Source organism: Erinaceus europaeus, chromosome 12 (genome assembly GCF_950295315.1).
Source record: "Erinaceus europaeus chromosome 12, mEriEur2.1, whole genome shotgun sequence".
NCBI lineage: Eukaryota > Metazoa > Chordata > Mammalia > Eulipotyphla > Erinaceidae > Erinaceus > Erinaceus europaeus.
In genome coordinates this window covers 81,892,096-81,917,231 of record NC_080173.1, presented here as the reverse complement: position 1 = coordinate 81,917,231, position 25,136 = coordinate 81,892,096, and the positions used below count along the sequence as shown (strand labels likewise).

Genomic DNA, 25,136 nt, shown 5'->3' with positions numbered 1-25,136 from the left:
GTTGGTTATATTCTTACTTGGGGCAAGTCAGCACCTGTTCCTTTGGAGATTTCAGGTTGCCAGTAGATGTCAAAGGATACCCTTATTACAGCAGTACTTTTCTTTCTTTCTTTTTTTTTTTTTTTTTTTACCAGAGCATTGTTCATCTCTGGCTTATGGTGGTACGGGGGACTTAGGAATTTGGGACTTAGGAGCCTGAGGCACGAGAGTCTTGTTTGCATAACCATTATGCTATCTACCCTCTGCCCTTCTTTCTTTTTTTCTAGATGTACGCCAGCGATTAGGAAAAAGACCACATTCTCCAGAAAAGTCTTTTAGTAGTAATGCAGTGGTTCGAAGAGAGCCCTTTTCTGACGTGCACAGTAGGCTCGGTGTTCCCAGGCAAGACATTAAAGGCCTCTACTCTGATACCCGGGAAAAGAAATCAGGTTGGTGGCATGTAAAGATGACGGGGTTGGGAGCTGGGTACAGACACAGTGCAGCTTAGAAATGTTTGCTTAGGAAGCAGGACATACATAGCTCATACCAAAAAGAAATTATTTTCCTCTTCCACGATAATCTTTGTTGTAATAATAACAGCATGGAGATTTTAGGGGGGGGGGGAGCCACATCCTTGGTTGTTTATATTTAGCACAAAGACTTTTTAGTTTTATGTGTTCTTTGTCTTTGCCCATATCCATAACTATTTTTCTTTTTTTTTTAATATTTACTTATTTTCCCTTTTGTTGCCCTTTTTTTTTTTTAATTTTTGTTGTAGTTATTGATGTAGTCATTGTTAGATAGGACAGAGAGAAGTGGAGGGGGGAGATAGTGAGGGGGAGAGAAAGACACCTGCAGACCTGCTTCACCACTTGTGAAGTGACTCCCCTGCAGGTGGGGAACTGGGGGCTCAAACAAGGATCCTTAGGCTGGTCCTTGCACTTTGCGCACGTGCACTTAACCCACTCCAGTACCACCCAACTCCCATCTGTAACTATTTTTTTTTTAAGATTTACTTATTAATGAGAGAAAGAACGAGAACCAGAATATCACTGTCATGTGTGATAACAGGAATTAAACTCATGCATGGACCTTATGCTACATCCCAGACCATCTTAACTTGTTTTATTATATAACATTTTATTATAATCATTTTTCTGTGTTATATTATTGATGAAACTTTTAATTATCTCAAAGTGTGGCTATGCAACAAAGTTCTAAATCCTTTTTCTCTGTTGCTAGAAGTTAATGAAATATATTAAAAAATCAGTGGGAAGTGGCAGAGTCTTGACAGTTAACAGGTCTAGTCATTTGCAGAGCCCTCTGTAGTATTATGTCCTGAAGAGATCTGGGAATGACTGGCCCCTGGCACATAGGATGATAGTAGGAATAGCACAAATAGCCTCCCAGGTGGTTTTTGATGTAATCCACATGCCCTGCAACTGGGAACCACCTATTAGATCCAGGCCCCTGAGGTGCAGGTAAGGGAACTCGAGCCAGTGAAACAAGACGGCTGCCTGTCCAAAGGCTGCGAATGGATGCAATTGACATGTCCACCCACCGTCCACTCCCCCATCTCAGTGTTTCCTACACATCAGGTGCTGACAGTATCCCCTGCTCTTAAGTGCTACCCTATTTCTAAGCATTGACTACCCAACTGAAATGCCTTCTCACTTAAAACAGGTAGTTTATGGACTCGCTTAGGATCTGCACCCAAGACCAAAGAAAAGAGCATGAAGAAAGTGGATCACAGGGTGCCTGGCACTGAGGAAGATGACTCCGAGCTGCAAAGGGCATGGGGGGCTCTGATTAAGGAGAAAGAACAGTCTCGCCAAAAGAAGAGCCGGTTAGATAACTTACCCTCTCTCCAGATTGAAGTTAGTAGGGAAAGCAGCTCTGGTTCAGAGACAGAGCCTTGATACCCTTGGCGCTAATGGCAGCTGCCCGGAAGCCTGACACTTGTGTGCAGGGTGGGGCGCACGGTAGGAACCTTCCCCTGCAGGAGTTGGCGCTTCTCCCGCACTTACCACGCAATCACCCTCAACTCTTGCTACTTCAGCAAGACATCTTAAGAATGTGATGTGTTTTGAAGGGCATCTATATCTTTTGCTGCAATTCTAGTTCTGGGCCCTCAATTCTCTCCCCACCACCCTACCAGCTTTACCCTTTGAGGAGCAGGCAGCCCTCCAGGTTTTGTAGATGTTTTTCTTAATATTTTTAACATTGTGTCTTTTAAAAGAAATGTTTTACACAGTTCATCCAAAGAGCAGAGAACTGAACTTCTCACTATTGCCTTGGCCCTGACAGCTGTTACCAGCACCCTTTCCCCACGAAAAGTCAATTCCCAGGTGCTTACTGGACAGCCTTCGAGGGGAAAGATGAGGGGAGCTGCCAGCTCAGCCTTCCAGGGCCCTCGTGTGGGGGTCGAAACTCATGGACCTGACCTCAGAGGTGCACCAGTTCTGCCCAGGTAGATAAGAGACCAGCGTGCTTCCGTTCCTCCCTGGGGATTTCTGTTAGGGACCTCTTGCTAACAATCAGCTTGAAGTGAAGATCCAGTTCAGTGCTGTGGGATTTTTTTAAGGAACAGAAAACAAAAACTAACAACTGTGACTTCTGGATTTGTGTGGGATGGACTTTTGTGCTAGGGAGGGGTAGGGTCATGAGTTAATGTTGAACAATTTTTTAAATCTGTATTATGTTTAAAAAATTAATGATTCTAAATTTTAAATTTTTAATTTTTATATGTGAAAATTCTTCCTGTTGGCTCCAAGGAAGCTCAAGTGATGTCTTCTTACGTGCTGTTAAATATATATTATATACTTTGGAAGAAGGCAAAGAGAGGAGTCTCATTATTTTTAAATGATCCTAATTGTATAGTCTCTGTCGTACATAAGAGTTCTACTTGCTTCTTGATCACTGTAGAGAAAAAGTCCATCCATCTCAGATGGGTCTAAGATGGATGTTGTTAATTATCACTTTAGAAGTGATGTATTGATATTTATTCTGTCCCCAAGTTCTGGCACCTGAAGATATCTTTTAAAAGGTACCAAATAAGATAATTGGCATACCATTTTTACTTCATTTCTAAACCCTTTGTTGATTATTTTGCCATGAAAGGTAATAGATTTGTCTTCCTGCCTCATTTTTATTCTGAAGTATTTGATGTTTGCATTCCTCTCTAGGCTTAAAAATTGTGCTTCTGTTTGATTTGCTACAACTTGGAGGGGTATGAAGCAGTAAACCTTTATCCCTTTTAGGATGTCATAACTCCTCACTGTCTGGAGTGTTTTAGAACCCAGGGCATCCCTGGATTCTGACAGTACTCACCAGTACCTAGCTAGCAGGCACATAGTTGACTACTCAGTGGTGCTGCTGAACTCAGAACGCAGAGCATGTTAATAAAGTAATGGACAGTGAGACTTGAGAGTGGCAAGATGAGCTGTGTTGCTTGTATTTTGTTAATCTTTCTATCCTTCCCTTTCAGCAGGAGCATGTAGCCCTATGTTTCAGCTTCCTAATAGGATTTTAGGAAATGAGCGGTTGCGGTTCTAGTTTCTCTGCCAACTGAGACCTAAAGGTTCTTGCTCTCTCTGCCCTGTGAAACACACAGCTGAGATCTTGCCAGAGCTTGGGATTGATAGAAGTACAAGGTCCTGACAATCAAGCATCCTAGATGCCAGCCTCTGACTCTTCTCCATGGACCTCGGTCTTGGTATCCCCCACTGAGCAAGTGAATGGGCTGGTACCAGAGGCTTCTGACTTTGTTGGTGCTTCTCGGTTCAACTCTTTTCAAAGCTATAGCTGTAGTGGGCTGCTGGCACTCGTTACTGTTGCAGGTAGTGGTAAGGTCAAGGAGACAACTGAAGGAAGGCATGCCGGAAGTTCTAGACAGGGACTTGTCCCCATCCTGTTACAACCTCTGAGCTTACTAGTGGCTCAAAGATCTTGTGGTCAAGGTCCCAACTGATGCTGTCTTTCCAGTATTCAGACTAGACTTTCCTGGTCTGACCCTTTCCCACCATTAGTTCAGCTGCATCAGTCCTAGTTTTTTAACCCTCCCTGGTCTCTTGCTAGAGATCAAGGAACACTTTCTGGAAGGGTAGTGGTACGTAGTCAAAACTGGGTCTTTGACCTAGCCAAGAAAAACGCCCACTTCATCAGCCCTGGATTCTTGCAAACACACAGAACCTAGAGAAGTCTCTTTAAAAATTTCAAGTCTCTTTCCCAGAGTTATTGAACTTAGCCTGTCTCTTTCCAGCTGCACTGGGGCGCCCAGATCTTGTAGCATTTTCATGTGTGCCACGAGTGTCAAGACCTTTTCTTCGGAGTACAGGGGTGAGGATGGACAGTCCCCTGTCAGGTCAGCATGCTTTATCCAGGGTGTTCTTTCATGTATGTGGGCAGCAGGGCAGGGATACACTGTTGAGTCTTCTGTGAGGTTTGAAGTGCATTTTTGCTGCTTGATAACAGTTAACAGATACCTCAGTTTCTAGTCCTCACTCTTCCTTATAGATAGGTGCCAGCTACCTGGGAGAACATGTGAGCACATCATTAGACATCAGTTTTCTGGGAGTTGGGCTGTAGCGCAGCAGGTTAAGCGCAGGTGGCGCAAAGCACAAGGACCGGCATAAGGATCCCGGTTCGAACCCTGGCTCCCCACCTGCAGGGGAGTCGCTTCACAGGCGGTGAAGCAGGTCTGCAGGTGTCTATCTTTCTCTCCTCCTCTCTGTCTTCCCCTCCTCTCTCCATTTCTCTCTGTCCTATCCAACAACGACAACAACAATATTAACTACAACAATAAAAATAAAATAAAAAAACAAGGGTGACATCAGTTTTCCTGCCCTGGACTATTCTAGTCCAATCTCAGAGATCCCTCCTAAATAAGTCCAGCCACTGTCATCTCCCTCTCCATCCCCGTGGCGGCCCCTGGCCTGGTCTCTAACACATCTTTCTGTCCTTCCCCATTCTGATGTTGCAACTGGGATGATTGTTGTTGTTGCTGTTGCTGTTGCTGCTGCTGCTGCTGCTGCTGCTGCTGCTAGCAGCCTTATTGAGATATAATCCATATAGTACACAGCTCACCTCTTTAAAGCGGACAGACACTTTAGGGCCAGTGAAATAACTCGCTTGGAACATACACTTTTCTGTCACATGTGCAGCCCAGGTTTGAACCTGGCCCCCACCACATAGTTTACACATAGGTGTGCAGCTGTCACCACAGTCAATATTAGAACATTGTCATCACCTGGTAGAAGCCCACTAGCAGTCACTCCCCAGTTTCTCTTCCCTCTGACAATCACTGCTTCTTGTTTGGATTTGCCTACTATGAACAGTTCATAAGGTTAGAATCATAGACTTTGTGACTGGTTTGACTAAACATATTTTGGGAGGCCATCACTACATTTCTTTTTATGGCCAAATACTGTTCTGTTGTATGCATAGGTCATTTTTGTCTGTGAAAGTTGGGTTGTTTCTACTTTTTAACTGTTATGAGTAGTGCTGCTATGAGCATTCACATACATCTTTTTGCATGGACGTATAGTATTTGTTGCTTTTGGATTAAATACCTGGGAGTGGAATTGGTGGGTCATACGGTGACTCTTACTTTCTGCAATACTGCCAGACCATTTCCCATTTGACAACATATTTGCCATTCTACTCAGCTCTGTGTGAAGGTTCTGGTTTTCCACATCAGCACTTGCTGATTTTCCTGTGTGACTTGGTATCATTATGGTTTTGATTTGTATTTCCTAATAACAAATGGTGTGGGGCATCTTTTTAGATACCTCCTGAAACTTCACCATTGTCCTTAGAATAAGTTTGGAGCTCCTTTGATAGTGTACAAGGCTGATCAGATTCTAGCCTCTGGCAGTATCTCTAGTCTGTCTTTCTCATCTTCCCCTATGGTCTGCTTACTAGTTCTCTAGACCTGTCTTACTCTCAGTGGTCTTCCAGATTCTGTTCAGATCTATTCCTCTACCTAGTGAGACCCCCTACCCCCTCTTTCCATCTACCTCAGCCTTGCCTGTTTTCCCTCCTCATGCTCAAGACCCCCTCTAGAAGGCAATCCCCACTTACCTTCATTTCCAGCTTCCAGAGCCAGGCTGTGGGGCCCTGCTCTGTGCCCCACAGCATTACTGTGAAGTAATCTTGACTTAGTCCAGAGTTAGGATATAAAATTGTGTCTGAGATCAAAATTGAATGTAGTCAAAATTCCTCTAGACAACCCTGAGAAAGATGCTGTGTTGAAGACCAGTATCAAAGTCCAGCAGAGTTGGACTCAGAACATAGTTTCTTTGAGCACTAGGTAAAGTATATGACCTGGAGTTAGGACCATCTTACAGAGAACCACTTATTTTAGGTGTTGGGATCATACCTAGGCAAGCTGACTCTTTAAGAGGCTCTCAGGGACTGAGACAGGCTACAGGAGCAGCAGAGGCACAGACTCATCGTGGACCCTCGTCTGTCTGCTCAGTGAGTGGAAGGGCTGGTGACTTAGTATATCTGTGTCCCCCCCCCTTCTTTCAGATGTTCCATAGAAATAATATTATGTTTGCTTGAGTGACGTGTGTGATGCCAAATGTGTTTTTTCACACACACCCCAAGCCACCACACCTGTACACTGGATTGTCATTCTTGCTGTCCTTCTATCCTTTTGCTAGACTGTAAGCTCTCTAAGAGCAGGAGCCAGGTCTAGCTTTTTCATGGGGATCTCTCTAGTCCAGGCACCATGCCTAGCCACTGGCAGGTTCTCTGTAAACGTGATGAATGTGTGTGACTCTGCCAGCTGCAGGAATAGCCCCGTTCTCTGAATGAGAGCCCTTTGACACAGCGTGTCTCATTTTTCTGCCTGGTAAGACAACATCTGATTTTCACGTTTCATTTTCCCTTGTAGCCTGTGGGCTCCTCACTAGGTGTGTTATCTCTGTAGCCCCTCGCCAGCCCAGTCCAGAGTAAGTACCTAGATGGTTTTCAGGTAAATGAAAGAGTTATGGTAACCCAGCCCAGTCCTGGCACTTTTATCAGCAGGCAAGTCTTAATTTTAGGTGAGACCACCAGATTTTAAAAAGTACAATTATTCTGAAGTGTATAAACTAACATATGAAAAGTTTCATTAATTAGACCAGAATAAAATTCTAATTTTGATGATCTAGCCATATCTGGGCGGAGGTTTAACCAGCTATATAAGGAACTTGCTGGATAATCATATAGATAATTCAGGTAGAGGTGTGTGTGTGTGTGTGTGTGTGTGTGTGTGTGTGTGTGTGTGTGTTGTGTGTGTGTGTGGATCCGAGGACACCATGCCTGGCAACTGGCGTGTGATGAATGTGTGACGCTGCCAGCTGTAGGAATGGCTCCATTCTCTGAATGAGAGTCTTTTTACAAACCAGTTCTCATTTTTCTGCCTTGTACGACAACACTTGATTTTCATGTTTTGTTTCTCTGCTCTTGATTTGACATTTTCCCCATTCATATAGAGAGAAATATCATGGCACCAGGGCTTCCCCATGGTCCTGTGGGACTCCCATGTGGTGCTGCGACTCAAACCTGGACCACGGCCATAGCAAAGCATGTGCCCTAATCTGGTGAGCTATCTTTCCAGCCCCCAGAAAACTCTTTCAGAAAAGATTCATCTTATTATTATTTTATTATTTAAGATTTACTTATTTATTAGTCAGAGATTGTGGGACAGAGAGAGCCAGAGGGATTAGAATCAGGACCTCATGCTTGAGGGTCTGACACTGTATTCACTGAGCCACCTCCCAGGCCACACTGAGCTAGTTCTTAGCTTCTTGTCCTGTTGGTAAGGAAAGTAAGAGTTGTTGAGAGAAAGCACAGAGACACAGAACTCATTGCTAGCAGTAGCTCCTTCACTTGCAACATTCCAGCTCTCTTACCCAGCAAATTTTAAAGTTATGTTGGAGTGCTGATAAGTGGTATGGGATAATGTTAACAGCAAGTCATGGCTTTGCAACTGATTGGCACACAAATAAGTTTGGTCTGTAAGTATTTCTTTTTAAATCTTAGGTAGCAAGAAGCCAACTAGAAGTTTAAATACTTTCTTTTCAAAACTAAAAGGACAGTGCTTTTGATAATCTTGAGAACAGTGCATTTCAATGCAGGCTATTGCTACACAATCTGATCAAGAGTAAACTAGAGGGAGTTGGATGGTAGCGCAGTGGGTGGTGCAAAGCGCAAGGACCCAGCGTAAGAATCCCGGTTGGAGCCCCCGGCTCCCCACCTGCAATGGAGTCACTTCACAGGCGGTGAAGCAGGTCTGCAGGTGTCTGTCTTTCTCTCCCCTCTCTGTCTTCCCCTCCTCTCTCCATTTCTCTCTGTCCTATCCAACAATGATGACATGAATAACTACAACAATAAAAAAAGGACAACAAAAGGGCATAAATAAATAAAAACAAAAAAAGAGTAAACTAGAATTTTCTTACATATTTATAAAACAAATCTTAGAGAAAGAAAGTACTAGCATTAAGGGGGGTGGGGGGTGGGGCTGGGCGGTAGTGCAGCCGGTTAATCACATATGGCACAAAGCTCAAGGACCAGCATAAGGATCCTGGTTTGAGTCCCCAGCTCCCTACCTTCAGGGGGTCACTTCACAAGAGGTAAAGCAGATCTGCAGGTGTCTGCCTTTCTCCCCTCTCTGTCTTCCTGTCCTCTATCGATTTCTTTCTGTCTTATCCAACAACAATGACAGCAATAACAACAACGATAAACAGCAAGGGCAACAAAAGGGAGAAAATAGCCTCCAGGAGCAGTGGATTCGTAGTGCAGGCACGGAGCCCCAGTGATAACCCTGGAGACAAAAAATAAAAAGAGCAACAATAACAACAACTTTGGAGAAATTAGGGGAATGCTAATTCAAAAGCCTATTACAAATGATTGTGAAGTGGGCCGGGTGGTGATGCACCCAGTTGAGCGCACATGTTACAGTGCACAAGGACCCAGGTTCGAGCCCCCAGTCCCCACCTGCAGGAGGAAAGCTTTTCGAGTGGCGAAGCAGGGCTGCAGGTATCTCTCTCCCTCTCTACCACCCTCTTCCCTCTTGATTTCTGGCTGTCTCAATCTAATAAATAAGTAGAAATTTTAAAAAATAGTTGTGATGCTTTCGAGTGGGGCTGTGCTGTACTATAAATACAGCTGGACACTGTGGGTGTTATTTAACTTAGCAGTGTCAATACATGGCTCGAAAACCCCTCTTTGGATGAACAAAATACCTCAGTAGCTGAGGATTTATGTCACTTTATATTGTCATTCTCATACTAGTGAGAGGAGACCCACATGATTGGAAGGTGAGGAAACAGGTTTTATTTATTTATTTTTGCCTCCAGGGTTATCACTGGGGCTCGGTGCCTGCACTACAAATGCAATGCTCCTGGTGACCATTTTTATTTTATTTTATTTTATTTTATTTATTTGTGACAGAACAGAGAGAAATTGAGAGGGTAGGGGAAGATAGGGAGAGAGAAAGATAGATACCTGCAGACCTGCTTCACTACTTGTGAAGCAAACCCCCCCCCCCAGCAAGTAGGGAGCCAAGAGCTCAAACCTGGATCCTTGCACAGGTCCTTGTGCATCATACTACGTGTGCTCTTAACCCATTGTGCCACCACCCAGCTCCAGAAACAGGTTTTACATCTGCACTGGATCTGTGTGTTTAAGTCTGTGGTGCGTTCCCTCCTTTTCATTGGTAAGAGTTGCTCAAAGGACCAAGGACCTGTGTAGATGAGAAAGTACTTGTAGCTCAGGTAGGTTATCTTTCATTGAAAGTGAAAAAGGACAGTAGCTGGATCTGAGACCCTGGGGATTCATTCTACTTCGCTTGCAAACTGGAAAAGACCAAGCTAAGTCCTTCTCTCTGTTTCAAATGAAGACCTCCATTGAGATGATCTCCAAGTCTCCCCCTAGTGCCAGTGTAAGTTCTAAGCTAGTTGCTGTATTTTCCCTAGGGAAGATCAAGAGTGTAAGTTGGGGAGTCGGGCGGTAACGCAATGGGTTAAGTGCATGTGGCGCAAATTGCAGGGACCAGTGTAAAGATCCTGGTTCGAACCCCCGGCTCCCTACCTGCAGGGGAGTCGCTTCTTCACAAGCGGTGAAGCAGGTCTGCAGGTGTCTGTCTTTCTCTCCCCCTCTCTGTCTTCCCCTCCTCTCTCCATTTCTCTGTCCTATCCAACAACCACAACATTAATAACTACAACAATAAAACAACAAGGGCAACAAAATGAATAAATAAATAAATAATTTTTAAAAAGAAAATGATTTATTAAAAAAATTTAAAAAGAGTGATAAAGTTTTGGACTCTCAAGCATGAGGTCCCGAGTTCGATCCCCAGCAGCACATGTGCCAGAGTGATGTCTGGTTCTTTCTCTCTCCTCCTATCTTTCTCATAAATAAATAAAATCTTTAAAAAAAAAAAAAAAGAGTGTGAGTTGGACAGGAGAGAGCTGAAGCAAACAAGAAGCATGCTCCTTGGGCAAATAGGTCTCATGACCCAGTGAGCCCCTCCTTAGTCTCTTGAAGGACAAAGATGTTTGTTGTTGTTTTTATTTGTTTTTGCCTTTGTCCCCTCCCTACTAAGCTCCCCTTCTCAAAATCCCTCATACAGACACTTCACTTGGGAGATATTTTAGAAGACAGCACAGTGCATTAGCTGGTTTGGGCTGTCATAACTGAAATCCATAGACTGAGTGTTTAAGCAACAGAAATTTATTTTCTCCTAGTCTGGAAGCCAGAAGTCCTAGCCCAATGTGACAGTACAGTTGGGTTCTGGTAAGGCTGCTCTTCCTAGCTTGTAGACAGGTATCTCTCTGTGTGCTTATATGGCCTCTCTGTGACACATGCATGTGGAGAAAGAGTTCTTTCTCTTCTTCTTTTTACTCCATCAAGCCTAAAGGATTGGGGTCAGTTGTCTCCTAAAAGCTTTATCACCGTGACAGCAGCATCCTTTTTTTTTTTTTTAATTATAAAAAATTTGTTTTTTAATCACTGGCAACTGCACGATAGAAAAGTGAGCCATCTTGTTGGCCTGCATCTTTTTTTTTTTTTTCTCTATCCCTTTGAGTGGAACTCTGCTCAACTCTGATTTATGGTGGTTTCAGAGACTGAAGCTGGGACCACCAGTTTCTCAGGCAAGTGAATGATTGTTATCTCCCAGTAAGCCCTATCTCCAAACAAGTCACCTGGGGGGAGGGATAGACACAGTTCATCAATAGCATGTAGCAGTACAAGGATCCTAGTGTGCGTGGGTTGAGGTCTGTTTGTTGTTGTTTGTTTTTAGAAATTCAAGAACAGAGGAATTTAGAGCCACTAATCTGAAGGCTGTGGGGTTTGTAGTGGTCCAGTCTTTGCTCTGAGAAAAAGACCTATGTGCATGTTTTCCACCTTTCACTCATTAGCCAGGTTGCCTGGGACAGCCTCAACTTCCTTTCCTGGAGCCAGAATCCTCATCTGGGAAGTGGGGATGACTGAGTGTCCTGGAGGGTCAGAAGAGGGCTCACAGGTAGGGCCTGTGGCACAGACAGTGGTGCTCCCTCCTGAGGCTCCATCAGTCATCAGGATGACTGCTCTGCAGTCTTCTAACATCCTTTGTCAGCTCTGTCCCCTGCTGCAGACTTGTAGTCCAAGTAATGTCCCCACTTTTTAAATTTCTTCTTCCCAATTTCCTCTTTGCAGCTTCCTAGGACTAAGAAGCCCAGTGGAAAATTACAAGTATTTCCTGCCCCTTGAGCCTCTGGGACAGGGCAGCCAGTGAGCACGGGCATCGGTGCTTTTGACTCACTCCTTTTACAGCCTGCTAGGCCTGTCTTCTGTATCTTGTAACTTTTTGAACTTAAAAGAAGAAAAAAATTAGATGATTATGTTCGAAGAGCTTCAAGGACAAAACAATGTAACATTTGGCCAGTTTATTATTCACTCCCCTCCCCCGTGAGTCCCCATTTCTGAGACATCAACTATTCAAATTATGCCCCTTCCTTGTAAATATTGGGTTGTCAGAAGAATCACGATGCATTTGTGTATACAAAAACATAGAAAAATTTGTTGTGTTGTGACTTTTCTGACAACCCGACCCGATTCATCAGTGCATTTCCTTAGGTCTAGGACATTTGTATGATCCTCATATAATGAACAGAAAGTGTGTAACTTTTTTTTCCTAGTCGGCATACCTGTGTCAGTTTTGCCAACTGTCCAGTGTCTCTGAATTTATTTGTATTGTGATGTAATTAACATATAATGCATTAGTTTCAGGTACACAATTTGTATATGTTGTGAAATGATCAGCACAATATGTCCAGTTAATGTCTGTTATCACATATAGCTGTAAGATTTTTTTCCCCCTGGTCATGGTTTTTTATGCAATGCTGATTGTCAAATCTAGGGCTTTCTACATGAATGACACTAAGTCACTTTTCTAACTGAATTTTTATTGTGTATTTTGTGAGCAAAAGAAGAAAAGTGAAAAGACTGTTCACCACGCATGAAACTCCATTCGTCTCTGTCCTTGGTGCTCTTACAGTGTCAGGGCTCTAACGTAGGGCCTCACGCATGTCACCTCCCAGGCTTCTTTCTAAACGTTCATTATTTTTTAGTGTGCATCCAGGGAATGAACTCAGGGCCTTGTGCATGGACAGCACTGCTGAGTAGCATCCCCAGCCCAGATTTCTATTCAACTTTTAAAGAGAAAGGGTAGAAAAGGGGTGAGAGAAAAAGAAACACCACAGTACTGCTCCACCATCCATGGAGCCCACTCAGTGCCGTCTCTGGCATACACATATGGTGATGGGGCTTGAACCCAGGGCCTCATGCTCTCTACTAGGTGAGCTATCTCCCAGCCCCCAATAATACTTCTTAAAGCAGTTTTCTTTTTCTCTAGGATCCAATCCAAGGTTATGTACTTTTAGTTCTTTTAATCTGGAATAATTCCTTAGCTTTCTTTTTTGTGTCTTTCATGCTCTTCATGCTTTATGCTGTAGAATGCCCTGCAAGTTGATTCCTTTAATAGGGGTTTACAATGAGCTAGGGTGGTCAGGGAAATAACTCAAACAGTAGAGCATCAGTCTTCCATGCCTGAGGTTTCCAGTTCAAACCCCGGTGCCGCATGTACAAGAATGGTGTAGTGCTGGCTTGTCTCTCCTTTCTCTGTCTCATGTGAAGCACTCTTACATGTAATAAATAAGTCTTAAAAATAAACTGTATTAGGAAGCTGTCGTCACATTCTTTTGGATACATAGGTACTTGGTGAACACCCACCCACTCTGCCTCAGCACGAGGTGCTGTGAGGAGGACCATTACATCAGCCTGTTCTGCCCTCCAGACCTTCAGTTAGGGTCTGTGAGGAAAGCGCAGGCAGTCAGATGGATTTGAAAGGCCCCTTGTGCTCATGATTCGGATCTGCTGTACTGCCCCTGACAGGATTGGAAAAATACTTTTCAGGCGGATGTAGGGTGAGTCAGCATTCTGGAAGCCCCCAAAGATGCAAAATATGACCCTATACCTGGTCCCCCACCAAGCCGTCAACTTTTCCTAACCATTCTGAGATGTCCCAACATTCACTCTCTAAACAGAAGCCTTGCTCCTGTCAGAAGTCTCGAGTGAGCTGCAAACCTGGGACCTAGCCTTGGGCTGCGCTATACTTCACCTCTGAGCCTCACGCCTCTGCCAGCCACCCCTGGAATGCCAAGCAAGAGTGAAGAAGGCCTGAGTTACCTAGTCCTGGAATAGCGGGAAAAGACTGCCCCACCTGCCTATGGCAAAGTTAAAGCCATTTGTGCTGGTCTCCATCGTGATCCAGCAGACCTAGTTAGTGCCTTGCTTTTGCAGGCTGTTGGAATGCAGTGGGAGATGGGAATTGTCACACTGTTCAACCCTGCAACATCAGGGTTCTCACTGGTTGTAAATACTGTCAGGCCAAAATACTACCTAGGCAAAAAATTTTTTTTTTCTTTTTTAATTTTTTTATTGGGGGATTAATGTTTTACGTACAACTTTAAATACAATAGTTTGTACATGCATAACATTTCCCAGTTTTCCACATAACTATACAACCCCCACTAGGTCCTCTGTCATCCTTTTTGGACCTGTACACCCCCAACCCCCCAGCCCTGGAGTCTTTTACTTTGGTGCAATACGCTAACTCCAGTTCAGGTTCTACTTGTGTTTTCTTTTCTGATCTTGTTTTTCAACTTCTGCCTGAGAGAGAGATCATCCCATATTCATCCTTCTGTTTCTGACTTATTTCACTTAACATGATTTCTTCAAGCTCCATCCAAGATGGGCTGAAAACAGTGAAGTCACCATTTTTTACAGCTGAGTAGTATTCCATTGTGTATATACACCACAACTTGCTCAGCCACTCATCTGCTGTTGGACACCTGGGTTGCTTCCAGGTTTTGGCTATTACAAATTGTGCTGCTAAGAACACATGTGTACACAGATCTTTTTGGATGGGTGTGTTGGGTTCCTTAGGATATATCTCCAGGAAAGGAATTGCAGGGTCATAGGGTAGGTCCATTTCTAGTCTTCTGAGAGTTCTCCAGACTGCTCTCCACAGAGGTTGGACCAATTTACATTCCCACTGGTGGTGCAGGAGGGTTCCTTTGACCCTATGACCTCTCCAGCATTTGCTGCTGCTGCCTTTTCTGATATATGATATTCTCACAGGAGTTCTGTCTCTTTCTATATGAAAATTTCAGCCAAAAGAAGTGGTGCACCTGGTTGAGCACACGGCAAAAATGTTTTTAAGTGTTATCAGATCATTACAAAATGTAACCAAGCAAGCTTTCAATGTAAGAAACAAAATCAGGGGCCAGGCAGTGACGCACCTGGTTGAGTGTTCACATCACAGTGCACCAGCACCTGGGTTCAAGCCCCTGATCCCCATCTGCGTGGGGGAAACTTCATGAGTGGTGAAGCAGGTCTGTAGGTGTCTCTCTTCTCTCTATACCCCCCTCCTCTCTCAATTTCTCTGTCACTAATAACAAACAAGAAACAAAATCAGGTTGATTTTTTTCCCCCCATGGACAGTCTTCTTCTTCTAGCGTTTGCCCTTCTTCCGTAGCCAGTCAACAGCGTCAGGTTGAAAGCTGTCAGGAGCTGCTTGTTGCTGGCTTTGAAAGTGACTGGGATCCATGTGGATTCAGTCGGCTAGGAAGAATCGTCAGTTTCCCCAATGAATGGGTACTCATGGGATGCACCACGAGAAGGTCGGTCCAATGCATCCCACCATGGACAGTAAGCCAGCACCATTGTCTGCTGCGTAGCAACATACAAGAACACTTCAGCCCATCGCCCCGGGGCTTACAGACCCTCCTGTGGAAGACAGAATCTTCTACCTTTTGGAATGTAAATGAAAATTAAATAAAAATTAAAGTTCTGCTCCTTGGTTGCACTGGTGACGTTTTAGGGTCTCAGTTGCCACATGTGGCTGACGGCATCCATGTTAGCACAGATCCAGGTCACCAGAGTTCTGCTTAACTTCCAGCCACCGGGGAAGAGAAGCAACTTGCCCTTCTGGGACACACTAAGCCATAAAGGGAAAACTGGACAGATTGTGAAGTTAGTATTTTAAAAATGACTGCAAAACTGGCAGTATATTCTCTGGGGTGCCTGGATTAGATCAGAAGTGGGATTTCTTTTCTTTTTTTAATTTTTTTTCCCTTCAGGGTTATTGCTGAGACTTGGTGCCGGCACCATGAATCCTGGAGGTCATTTCCCCCCCCCCCCATTTTTGTTGTCCTTGTTGATATTATTGTTATTGTTGCTATTGCTGTTGTTGTTGGGTAGGACAGAGAGAAGTCAAGAGAGGAGGGGAGAGAAGATAGACACCTACAGACCTGTTTCATCACCTGTGAAGCGACTCCATTGCAGGTGGGGAGCCAGAGGCTCGAACTGGGATCCTTAACGCCGGTCCTTGCGCTTTGCATGCACCACGTGCGCTTTACCCACTGCACTACCATCCAACCCCCTAAATAATGGTTTTATTTTATTATTTTTTATATTTTATTTTATTTTATTTATTCCCTTTTGTTGCCCTTGTTATTTTATTGTTGTAGTTATTATTGATGTCGTTGTTGTTGGATAGGACAGAGAGAAATGGAGAGGGGAGGGGAAGACAGAGAGGGGGAGAGAAAGACAGACACCTGCAGACCTGCTTCACCGCCTGTGAAGGGATCTGCCTGCAGGTGGGGAGCCGGGGGCTCGAACTGGGATCCTGACGCCGGTCCTTGAGCTTAGCGCCACCTGTGCTTAACCCGTTGTGCTACAGCCCGACTCCCAATAATGATTTTATTTTAATGAGATACAAAGAGAAAGACAGACCAGAGTGCTGCTCAGATCTGGCTTATGGTGGTGCCAGGGATTGAACCTGGGACTTCAGCCTTAGGCATGCATAACCATTATGCTATCTCCCCACCTTATTTAAGTTCTGTTTATTTATTGGAGGGGTGGGGAAAAACCAGAGCATCACTGGCATATACAATGCTGTGAACTGAACTCAGGACCTCACGCCTGAGAGTCCAGCTCTTTATCCACTATACCATTTCCCAGGCAGCATGGAACTAAGTTCCTGATGGTGGGAGTGCTTTCTTTCTTTTTAAATATTCCCTTTTGTTGCCCTTGTTTTATTGTTATAGTTATTATTGTTGTTATTGATGTCGTTGTTGGATAGGACAGGGAGAAGTGGAGAGAGAAGGGGAAGACGGGGAGAGAACAACACCTGCAGACCTGCTTCACCGCTTGTGAAGCAACTGGTGGGAATATTTTCTACGGGAGGGACCTCACTACTGAGGCAACTGTCACCAGTGACCTGGGACTGAGATGTCTGGTGGAGGTACTGGGACAGGAGAGGAGACTGGGACTCACGGTGTTAGACAACAGCAGGATTAAAATTCTCGGACTTAAAACATCTGCTTCTTAGGACACCCAGCACTGTTGTCATGAGGTAAGTGTCAGAGACCACTCGAGACCAGTTCAGTCAAATTTGAAAGTCTTCATTAAACCGGCTGGTGACTACACTCACAGCTGAAAGCACTGCTCAGAGTGCAGTTCTGAGTTGAGTGTTGCACAATCATTTGTAGGGTATAGGGTAGGTGCAGAAAGCAAGCTAGGTTACAGACGCCCAACATGTGGTTAGGGTAGTCTGTTACTGTGGTCAGGCGACTCGTTATGGAAACAATTTCAGAACACTAAGATCTACTTCTTGCTGGCAAATAAAGCCAATGCACAAGGTCAGGTTAAGGTTAAGATGGAGTCAGTCATGCTAAAGAAGTGGGGACCCTGTCACATTCCCCACTGGTTTTAGGAAAATGAGTCAAATTGTGGACTCATCTATAGAAAGCTGACTATATTGTCTCCATAATACCATGACTTTGGCCATTTTAACTGATATATTTAACTAAGCAATTGAGAATATAGGGTCTCATTAAGAGGGCTAATAGGATAAAGATTAGGGGGCCCGAGATGGCTGTCAGCAGGGTAGTTAACCAACGTCTAGTCTTTATTGTTTTTAAGCTACCTGTACACCTGTTACCTCTCACTTGTGCACATTTTTACCAGTATGGGAAGCTCTTATGTCTGAGAAACGCACTTTGGCATGTCACAGTACTGTCTGTGTTCCCCAGCTTCAGCCTGTTCATTCCCTGAACTCAACATTTCCCCATCCATGAGTATAGACCAGAATTCGTTTGGGGTGCTGAAGGACAAGAGTTTCGAACTTCTGTAACTACTTCCTGCTGAGATGGACGGTAGAGAGGTCGAGCTATACTCCAAGACACACCTGTTCTTTCCCTAATCTTTTTTTTTTTTTTCCCAGTAAGATAGGGCTCTGAAGAGATGAGGTATCTGGATGGGGTTTCTGGATACTTCACCATGTAGTCATTTGTGCAGGGAGGATGGGCTCATGGAGCATCTGAAACTTGATGTCTGAAAGATGGCAAGGTATACAAATGTTAGAACCAACAAGGATGAGAAACCTGGGGTGAGAGGAAGATAGGATGAAACGTTTCTAGGAGACTAAGACTAGCTATTACCATAAGGGAAGCCTGGAACGTACCTGGGAGGATGGCATTAGAGTGTGGGACATGAGGGCAGAGAGAATGGCTTTCATATTTAAAGAAGGCATATATATATAAATATACACACACACATATAATTAACTGTGTATCACATCAATCTGGCCTGGGGCCTATGTTAATATTTAAGGAACCTGTATGACCTCTGGGTCTTTGTCAGTTTAAGCTCGCACTATGGTCACAGCTGGGACCATGTCCAGATGTTGCAGTGCCAGCATTCCTCAGATGACAGAGTAGAATGACCCAGTCTCTCTTTGGAGAGCGGGGCAGTCTTTACCAGTGTCATTTTTCAGTGAGGACAAGGTCCTGAAAGGCCTGCAATAGGGCAGATAGAGACATCCCTGAGGGAAATGACCTGTGATGGCAGACAGAGGGATCTCTTGCAGGTCTGGGCCCATATAGGGAACTTAAAGTTCTATGACTAGGTCCCCAGGTGATGAGGTGGACTGACATTGGCCAAAACAGCCAGTCCTAGGTGAGCCTGTCTTTTTTTTTTTTAATGTATTTATTTCCTTTTGTTGCCCTTGTTTTATTGTAGTAGTTATTGTTATTGTTGTCATGTTGGATAGGACAGAGAGAAATGGAGAGAGGAGAGGAAGACAGAGAGGGGAGAGAAAGACACCTGCAGACCTGCTCCACCGCTTGTGAAGCGACACCCCTGCGGGTGGGTAGCTGGGGGCTCTAACTGGGATCCTTAAGCTGGTCCTTGCCCTTGGCGCCACGTGCATTTAACCTGCTGCTCTACTGCCCAACCAGTCTTTTGTCACCATCCAGTCTGTGTAACCCCTCTTCTGTCTTAATAAAATTGAGCTTTCTCCCATTTGTTAAGGTCTTGAAGGCCACCTACTATTTAATAACCAAATAACCATTATATATTTTGTTGGCCTTAAATCTAAGCTGATATACTTAAGAAACCCAACATTAGTCAACAACTTGCTTTATATGTTAACTCTCTTTTCAGCTACCAGGTTCCAGATGCTACCATGATGGCCAGCCATACTTCCTTGGACAGACAACCCCACCAATATGTCCTAGAGCTTGATACCCAGAACCGCGCCCCACTAGGGAAAGAGAGAGGCAGGCTAATAGTATGGATTGACCCATGTTCAGTGGGGAAGCAATTACAGAAGGCAGACCTTCTGCATCCCACAATGACCTTGTCCATACTCCCAGAGGGTTAAAGAATAGGAAAGCTATCAGGGGAAGGGATGGGATACGTAGTTCTGGTGGTGGGAATTGTGTGGAGTTGTACCCCTCTTATCCTTTGGTTTTTGTCAGTGTTTCCTTTTTATAAATTAAAAAAAAAAAACCAACATTTGAACTTATTAAGTATATTTACTGAAAATTCTAGTTATTTAGACTAAATAAACTATTGTCAGAAAATTTTTAAAATATTTATTTTCACTTTTGTTGCCTTTGTTGCTTTTATAGTTATACTTATTATTGTTGTTGTTATTAATGTCATCGTTGTTGGATAGGACAGAGAGGAGGAGAGAAAGACACCTGCAGACCTGCTTCACCGCCTGTGAAGCAACTCCCCTGCAGGTGGGGAGCCAGAGGCTCGAACCGGGATCCTTAAGCCAGCCCTTGCACTTTGCACCATGTGCGCTTAACCTAAATAATTAATTTTTGTCCATTGAAAATGTACCAAACATTAAATCTTTTATCAGATCAGAAATACATGTACCATCTTAATTTATCATGAATAAATCTTTGATAGTGTCTTGAAAACAGAGCACTTTGAGTTAGACACTGGAGATAACCAGATAACTCATATAACATGGATGTGAACAGCAATGTTATAACAAGAATTTTAATCAAACTATTGTAAAAAAAACCTTAAAACTTCATGTTGAGATAAAAATACAGAGAGGAAGCTAGATAGCTGCTCAGTTCTGCCCCAAGGCTGTGCTGAGTATCAAGCCTGACCCTGAGAGCCTCAGGTATGAAATTTACCTGTTCAGCCATTTTGTTATTCCCCAGTCCCATTATGACAATCTCAGATTTGGTCTGGTTAACCTCTAGGTCTGTCTCTTTAACATTACAATCTTAAAATACTTTATAAAGATTTGTATATCCATCATCTTTTTATTGTCTTTAGCCTGATCCACATATCTAGATTTAAAGGCTTGCCTTAATTATCTTTGCTGTTTTAAGTTTTACCCATATTTTAGTTTAGTAAGATTCCAATACATGTAAGGTGGGAAGCTTTCAATTAAAAGAAAACAAATTGGGGGTCAGGGCAGTAGCACAGCGGGTTAAGCGCACATGGCGCAAAGTGCAAGGACCGGCATAAGGATCTCAGATCCCCTGGCTCCCCACCTGGAGGGGAGTCGCTTCACAGGCAGTGAGGCAGGTCTGCAGGTGTCTATCTTTCTCTCCCCCTGTCTTCCTCTCGTCTCTCCATTTCTCTCTGTCCTATTCAACAAAGAGCGACATCAACAACAACAAGGACAACAAAAGGGGAAAAATGGCCTCCAGGAGCAATGGATTTATGGTGCAGCAACGGAGCCCCAGCAATAACCCTGGAGGCAAAAAATAATCTTAAAAATAGCTAACTTGAGAGTCAGGCAGTAGCACAGTGGGTTAAGCGCACATGGCACCAAGCGCAAGGACTGGCATAACGATCCCAGTTCGAGCCCCAGCTCCCCACCTGCAGGGGGATCACTTCACAGGTGGTGAAGCAGGTGTCTATCTTTCTCTCCTCCTCTCTGTCTTCCCCTCCTCCCATTTCTCTCTGTCCTATCCAACAACTACGATATCAGTAACAACAAGAACTACAACAACAGTGAAAAACCAACAAGGGCAATAAAATAAAAAAATAATAATAATAATAATAAATATTTTTTAAAAATAGCTTACTTGACTTTGTGTAGCAACTCTATATCAGAAACTCCAAGCCATGTGGAGTTAAAGAATATTGATTTCAACTTAGTCTTTTCTCTAAAACTTTTAATAAGCTCAAGTTACTTTGAGAGTTAAGGTACATGACTGTTACAATCTTTCTCAGAAGTTTCTTAGTGCCAAGCTGCGGATTAATTTTCCACAGTTTCAGAATAATCTCAGGCCCTCAAATTAATTCTGTACTCACTTACCTAATTAGATATACATACATATATAATTTGATTCCACAATTTGAGCATGAAGAATGATCACACACAAGATAAACATTTCAGAGAATTTGGCATCTATTTTAAACATTGTTTTTACCTACATTGACAAATTTTACCTTTATATGACCTCAAAGGAGCAGTGCTGGAACTGTTTTTACTTTCTGTACACCTCTTTCTTTTTTTTATATATATATTTTATTTAATTTATTTATTCCCTTTTGTTGCCCTTGTTTTTTTTTTATTGTTGTAGTTATTGTTGTTGTTGTCGTTGTTGGATAGGACAGAGAGATGGACAGAGGAGGGGAAGACAGACAGGGGGAGAGAAAGAGAGACACCTGCAGACCTGCTTCACCGCCTGTGAAGCGACTCCCCTGCAGGTGGGGAGCCGGGGTTCGAACCGGGATCCTTATGCTGGTCCTTGTGCTTTGCGCCACCTGCGCTTAACCCGCTGCGCTACAGCCCGACTCCCACACCTCTTTCATTGTAGCTGCCAGAGAGGGCTTGTCGCCAGGTCACCGTCCCCTCTCTTTAGAGAGCAAAGGCTAGTAGTGGTTTGCTAAAAGCTTACCTGGGGGAGTGCTCTTAAGGATAATAGAGAACCATTTAAAATTGTCACTGAAGTGGTTAAGTTTAAAAGTGAAGCCCAGTTATATTTTATGCAGTGTGTATTGTATTAAGTCACCAGGACATTTACCAAAATGGTCTATGTAATCTTAGCATAAAACAAAAGTAGGATTTTAAACATTTTTCATTTACTCACAATCACTCACACACACCAAAAGTTAATAACGTTTCTTTAGGGAGTTGGGCAGTAGCGCAGCAGGTTATGCACATGTGGCGCAAAGTGCAAGGATCAGCGTAAGGATCCTGGTTCGAGCCCCTGGCTTCCCACCTGCAAGGGAGTTGCTTCACAGGAGGCGAAGCAGGTCTGCAGGTGTCTATCTTTCTCTCCCCCTCTCTGTCTTCCCCTCCTCTCTCCATTTCTCCCTGTCCTGTCTAACATCATCTGTGCAGTGCTGTTAGCTGTTGAGTGCAGTCACCAGCCGGCTTAATAAAGACACTCAAATTTGACTGAACTGGTCTTGGGTGGTATCTGACAATTGCCCCACAACACTGTTACTGGACCAAAGCTCAGTTCACACAGTTCTACAAAAGTGTGGATGGGGGGGGGGGCAGGTGGAGGCACACCTGGTTGAGCACACATGTTACAATGCTCAAGAACCCAGGTTTGAGCCCCTGTCCCCACCTATAGTGGGAAAACTTTGCAAGTGGTAAAGCAGTGTTGTGTCTAGCTGTCTCTCTTCCTCTCTATAAACCCCTTCCCTCTCAATTTCTGGCTATCCAGTAAACAAAGATAATTTAAAAAAAACGATTTTAGGGAGTCGGGCGGTGGCACAGTGGGTTAAGCGCACGTGGCGCAAAGCGCAGGGACCGGCGTAAGGATCCCGGTTCGAGCCCCCGGCTCCCCACCTGCAGGGGAGTCGCTTCACAGGCGGTGAAGCAGGTCTGCAGGTGTCTATCTTTCTTTCCCCTCTCTCTCTGTCTTCCCCTCCTCTCTCCATTTCTCTCTGTCCTATCCAACAACAAAGCAATGTCAACAATGGCAATAATAACCGCAACGAGGCTGCAACAACTAGGGCAACAAAAAGGAGGAAAAATGGCCTCCAGGAGCGGTGGATTCATGGTGCAGGCACCGAGCCCAGCAATAACCCTGGAGGAAAAAAAAAAAAAAAGATTTTAAGTGGGTAATGGAGTTGGGCTAACCATTGTCCCAAAACTCCCGGGTCCTGCCCACAACTGCTGAGGGAGTCATACATTCAACTATATGAGGGGGAGTGTTGATGTCTGAAAGTGTCTGTCTGGGGCTGGGCAGATGGCATAATGGTTATGCAAAAAACTTATAATGCCTGTGGCTCCACGTTCGTTCAATCCCTGGCACCACTATAAACCACAGCTGAGCCAAGTTTCTAGTAAATAAAGGGGGGACAAATGAAAGTGGATCTTGTCAGCGTCTGTCCCCGCCTCCTGCTGATTGATCTGAGGGGAAGCTGAACAAGCCAGGCCCCTGCTGCTGCCTCTGCTCCAGCTACGATGTGGCTCTTCCACGTTTTGCTCTGCATGACCAGTAAGTCAGTCTCACTCCCTGTCCTGTGGGGCTGCTCTGCTGTGAGCACAACCTTTGTCTGTCTGGCTGGCTGACTGGCTGACTGATTGAAGGCTAGAGGTCAGATACTGTGTGGAAATTTATCCAGGGAAGAGTTCTTGCTTCAAGAGTCAGACCATAAACTTGCTGAGCAACTTCTGAGAGTCTTTGGCAGTGTTGACAGTCTGTGACATCAGGCTCTAGCTGGCTTCTTCCCACTGTACTCCTGGGCAGGTCTTTAGGTTTATGTCCAGCTGGTTCTTAGCACAGAGGATCACAGTGCTTACTCCCTCTTAGCAGAGCACCCTTCTGTTAACAGCCAGAGTTCAGCTGATGAGGATGAGGCCCCTGTGAGAATTCGAGTGCTGATGAGGTCGTGGGGGCTTCAGGCTGTGCGGTGGAGTGAATGCCCTGGGGGGTGGGGGGCCTGCTTCCTGTTCCTGATATTAGGGCCGGTGTGAGAGCCTGTGTAGGGAGGGGGAGGTCAAGGCATCTCCCACAGTCTAAGGGGGAGGTCAAGGCATCTCCACACACTTTGCCTTTGAACCTCCCATGGCAGGCACTTGGAGCAAGCCAAGCCATGAGCTTGTATCTACCCCTAGTGTCCCAGGGACCTCCTGTCCTGGTCAGAAGCTTGGTAGGAGGATGAGGCAGACATTAGGAAGGTAGGTTCTTACTCTTCCTGGGAGCATAGTTCTCCCTGAAGTGTGAGCCAGGACTGACAAGTAGACATCAGTGTCTAGAAGCTGAATTCATGTGGGAAGAGAAGTCAGGGCTAGCATTTACCATGCCAGCTCACCCAGGAGGCAAGCCACACAGGCATAGGCAGGCAGCATAATGGTTATGCAAAAGATTTTAAATCCTGTGGCTCTGTGGTCCCAGGTTCAATTCCTGGTACCACTATAAACCAGAGCTGAGCAAGCGTTCGGTAAATAAAGAAGAGCTGGGGGTGGATGGGTGGATGAAACATTTTGATATTTTATATTTTAAAGAAATCAAAATAGCCGTAAAGGGGGCCGGGCAGTAGAGCAGCGGGTTAAACACACAGGGAGCAAAGCACAAGGACCGGTGCAGGGATCCCAGTTTGAGCCCCAGGCTCCCCCACCTGCAGGGGGGGGAATCACTTCACAATTGGTGAAGCAGGTCTGCAGGTGTCTATCTTTCTCTCCCCTTGTCTGTCTTCCCCTCCTCTCTTGATTTCTGTCTGTCCTATACAACAATGATAGCAGTAACAAAAATAATAACAACAATCATAAGGGCAACAATAGGGGAAAAAATGGCCTCCAGGAGCAGTGGATTCGTAGTGCAGGCACTACTGAGTCCCAGCCCTAGAGGCAAAAAAAAAAAAAAATCAAAGGAAAATCAAGCCTTTGTTGAACTTCCTTTTCCTTGAGAGCTCGTTTTGGAGGTTCTAGCAGGGGAGCGCAGCTACTCCTATACCCTTGACCGGTCTGTCTCTATTTGGGGAAGGCTGTCCTCTTCAACCCAGTGCACAGCTTCGGGAGGGACGCACATAGAGCAGTGAGGGAGGAAGGGGACACCCGCCTAGCCAGCCAGATCAGCTGAATCAACCCTGGCGATCAGTGGGGTGACAGATGTCGCAGCCAGATCGCCCTCACATCCTGAACTTCCTTTTCTTTATGTAATTGTTTGGCCTCATCTTTTCACCTGGTTACACATGGAGAGTGGAAAGGGTCTTCAACTTTTGATGGCTTATAATTCTTCATCATCATGCATATCTGCAAAGATGCTCAGAGGAGTCTGGGTCCACACCTCCCAGTGATCGAGGTCCCAAGAGTGATGGTGGTTGTCCAGGATTGT

General features: G+C 44.6%; 2 protein-coding genes and 1 long non-coding RNA gene across 4 annotated transcripts in view; 2 read left to right on the top strand and 1 right to left on the bottom strand.

Moving 5' to 3' along the window:
- LOC132542034 (uncharacterized) overlaps positions 1-9,590 on the bottom strand; it is a 460,964-nt gene extending 451,374 nt beyond the window's left edge. The window contains exon 1 of the long non-coding RNA XR_009553167.1: positions 9,508-9,590. This is a non-coding gene — a long non-coding RNA (uncharacterized LOC132542034). The remainder of the gene's footprint in view (positions 1-9,507) is intronic.
- Positions 1-13,194, top strand: part of NCBP3 (nuclear cap binding subunit 3) — a 54,367-nt gene extending 41,173 nt beyond the window's left edge. The window contains exons 12-16 of one of the 2 annotated variants that reach the window (XR_009553166.1): positions 267-428; positions 1,663-1,825; positions 2,287-2,449; positions 4,241-4,342; positions 11,668-13,194. Coding sequence is in view for 1 of the 2 variants with exons in the window: in XM_060204172.1 (XP_060060155.1) it covers positions 267-428; positions 1,663-1,825; positions 2,287-2,422 (461 nt within the window). In the remaining variant the exon portion in view is untranslated. Of the gene's footprint in view, positions 1-266; positions 429-1,662; positions 1,826-2,286; positions 3,125-4,240; positions 4,343-11,667 lie in introns of those variants that run through there. The other variant, XM_060204172.1, reaches the window with a different exon arrangement.
- ITGAE (integrin subunit alpha E) overlaps positions 2,313-25,136 on the top strand; it is a 120,122-nt gene continuing 97,298 nt past the window's right edge. Inside the window, exons 1-2 of the mRNA XM_060204169.1 lie at positions 2,313-2,449; positions 4,241-4,342. Of these exons, the coding sequence (XP_060060152.1) occupies positions 2,413-2,449; positions 4,241-4,342 (139 nt within the window). The 5' untranslated portion in view covers positions 2,313-2,412. The remainder of the gene's footprint in view (positions 2,450-4,240; positions 4,343-25,136) is intronic.